A 551-nucleotide genomic window follows, 5' to 3' on the forward strand; every position below is an offset into this window, starting at 1 on the left:
GCCCCCCGCTGACCGCCGCTCTACCGCTTACGGGGCCGCAGTGGCTTGCCTGCCGTTCCACTCGGGTGACGTGTTTCACCCCAGCCCGTGTGACTGTGCCCCAGGTACACACAAAATTCACACAAACAGTGAATTCTGAACTGAGCACAGCCTGCCTGCTGCCGACTGCCCGCGAATCACACCAGGTAACGGAGGCTTGAACTTCACAGCCGAACGCCACTGGCGGGGGGTGTAGCACTCACATATTCTCCAGGATTATCTTGGTCAAAAGGTTTTTCAGATTTTGGTGGAAGTTTTCTGGAAAGAGAGCGAGGATATCTTCTGCCCTTGTCAAGCCGCGGTACACGACGTGCCTGGTGAGGTTGTGCAGAGCAGACACCAGCTGCGGGAAAGGGAGAGGAGAAAGCGCTCCGCGGGACTGGACAGCGTTACCTGCAGCACGGCAGGGACGCGGCTCCCGCAGCCAGACCCGCACCGGCGGGGCTTGCACACCCGAGGAACAGGTCAGGTGCGGAGGGAGCTCCTCGCCGCCCTCTCTGCCCTCACCTCCC

The 551-nt window shown here is 61.2% G+C and overlaps 1 protein-coding gene across 1 annotated transcript in view; it reads right to left on the reverse strand.

Moving 5' to 3' along the window:
• COMMD9 (COMM domain containing 9) overlaps positions 1-382 on the reverse strand; it is a gene marked incomplete at its 5' end in the record, with an annotated part of 3,277 nt that extends 2,895 nt beyond the window's left edge. The window contains one exon of the mRNA XM_010139284.1: positions 243-382. Within this exon, the coding sequence (XP_010137586.1) occupies positions 243-382 (140 nt within the window). The remainder of the gene's footprint in view (positions 1-242) is intronic.
• Positions 383-551: the final 169 nt, after the last annotated feature.

This window comes from Buceros rhinoceros, unplaced genomic scaffold (assembly GCF_000710305.1).
Source record: "Buceros rhinoceros silvestris isolate BGI_N320 unplaced genomic scaffold, ASM71030v1 scaffold7257, whole genome shotgun sequence".
In the NCBI taxonomy this organism is placed as follows: Eukaryota; Metazoa; Chordata; class Aves; order Bucerotiformes; family Bucerotidae; genus Buceros; species Buceros rhinoceros.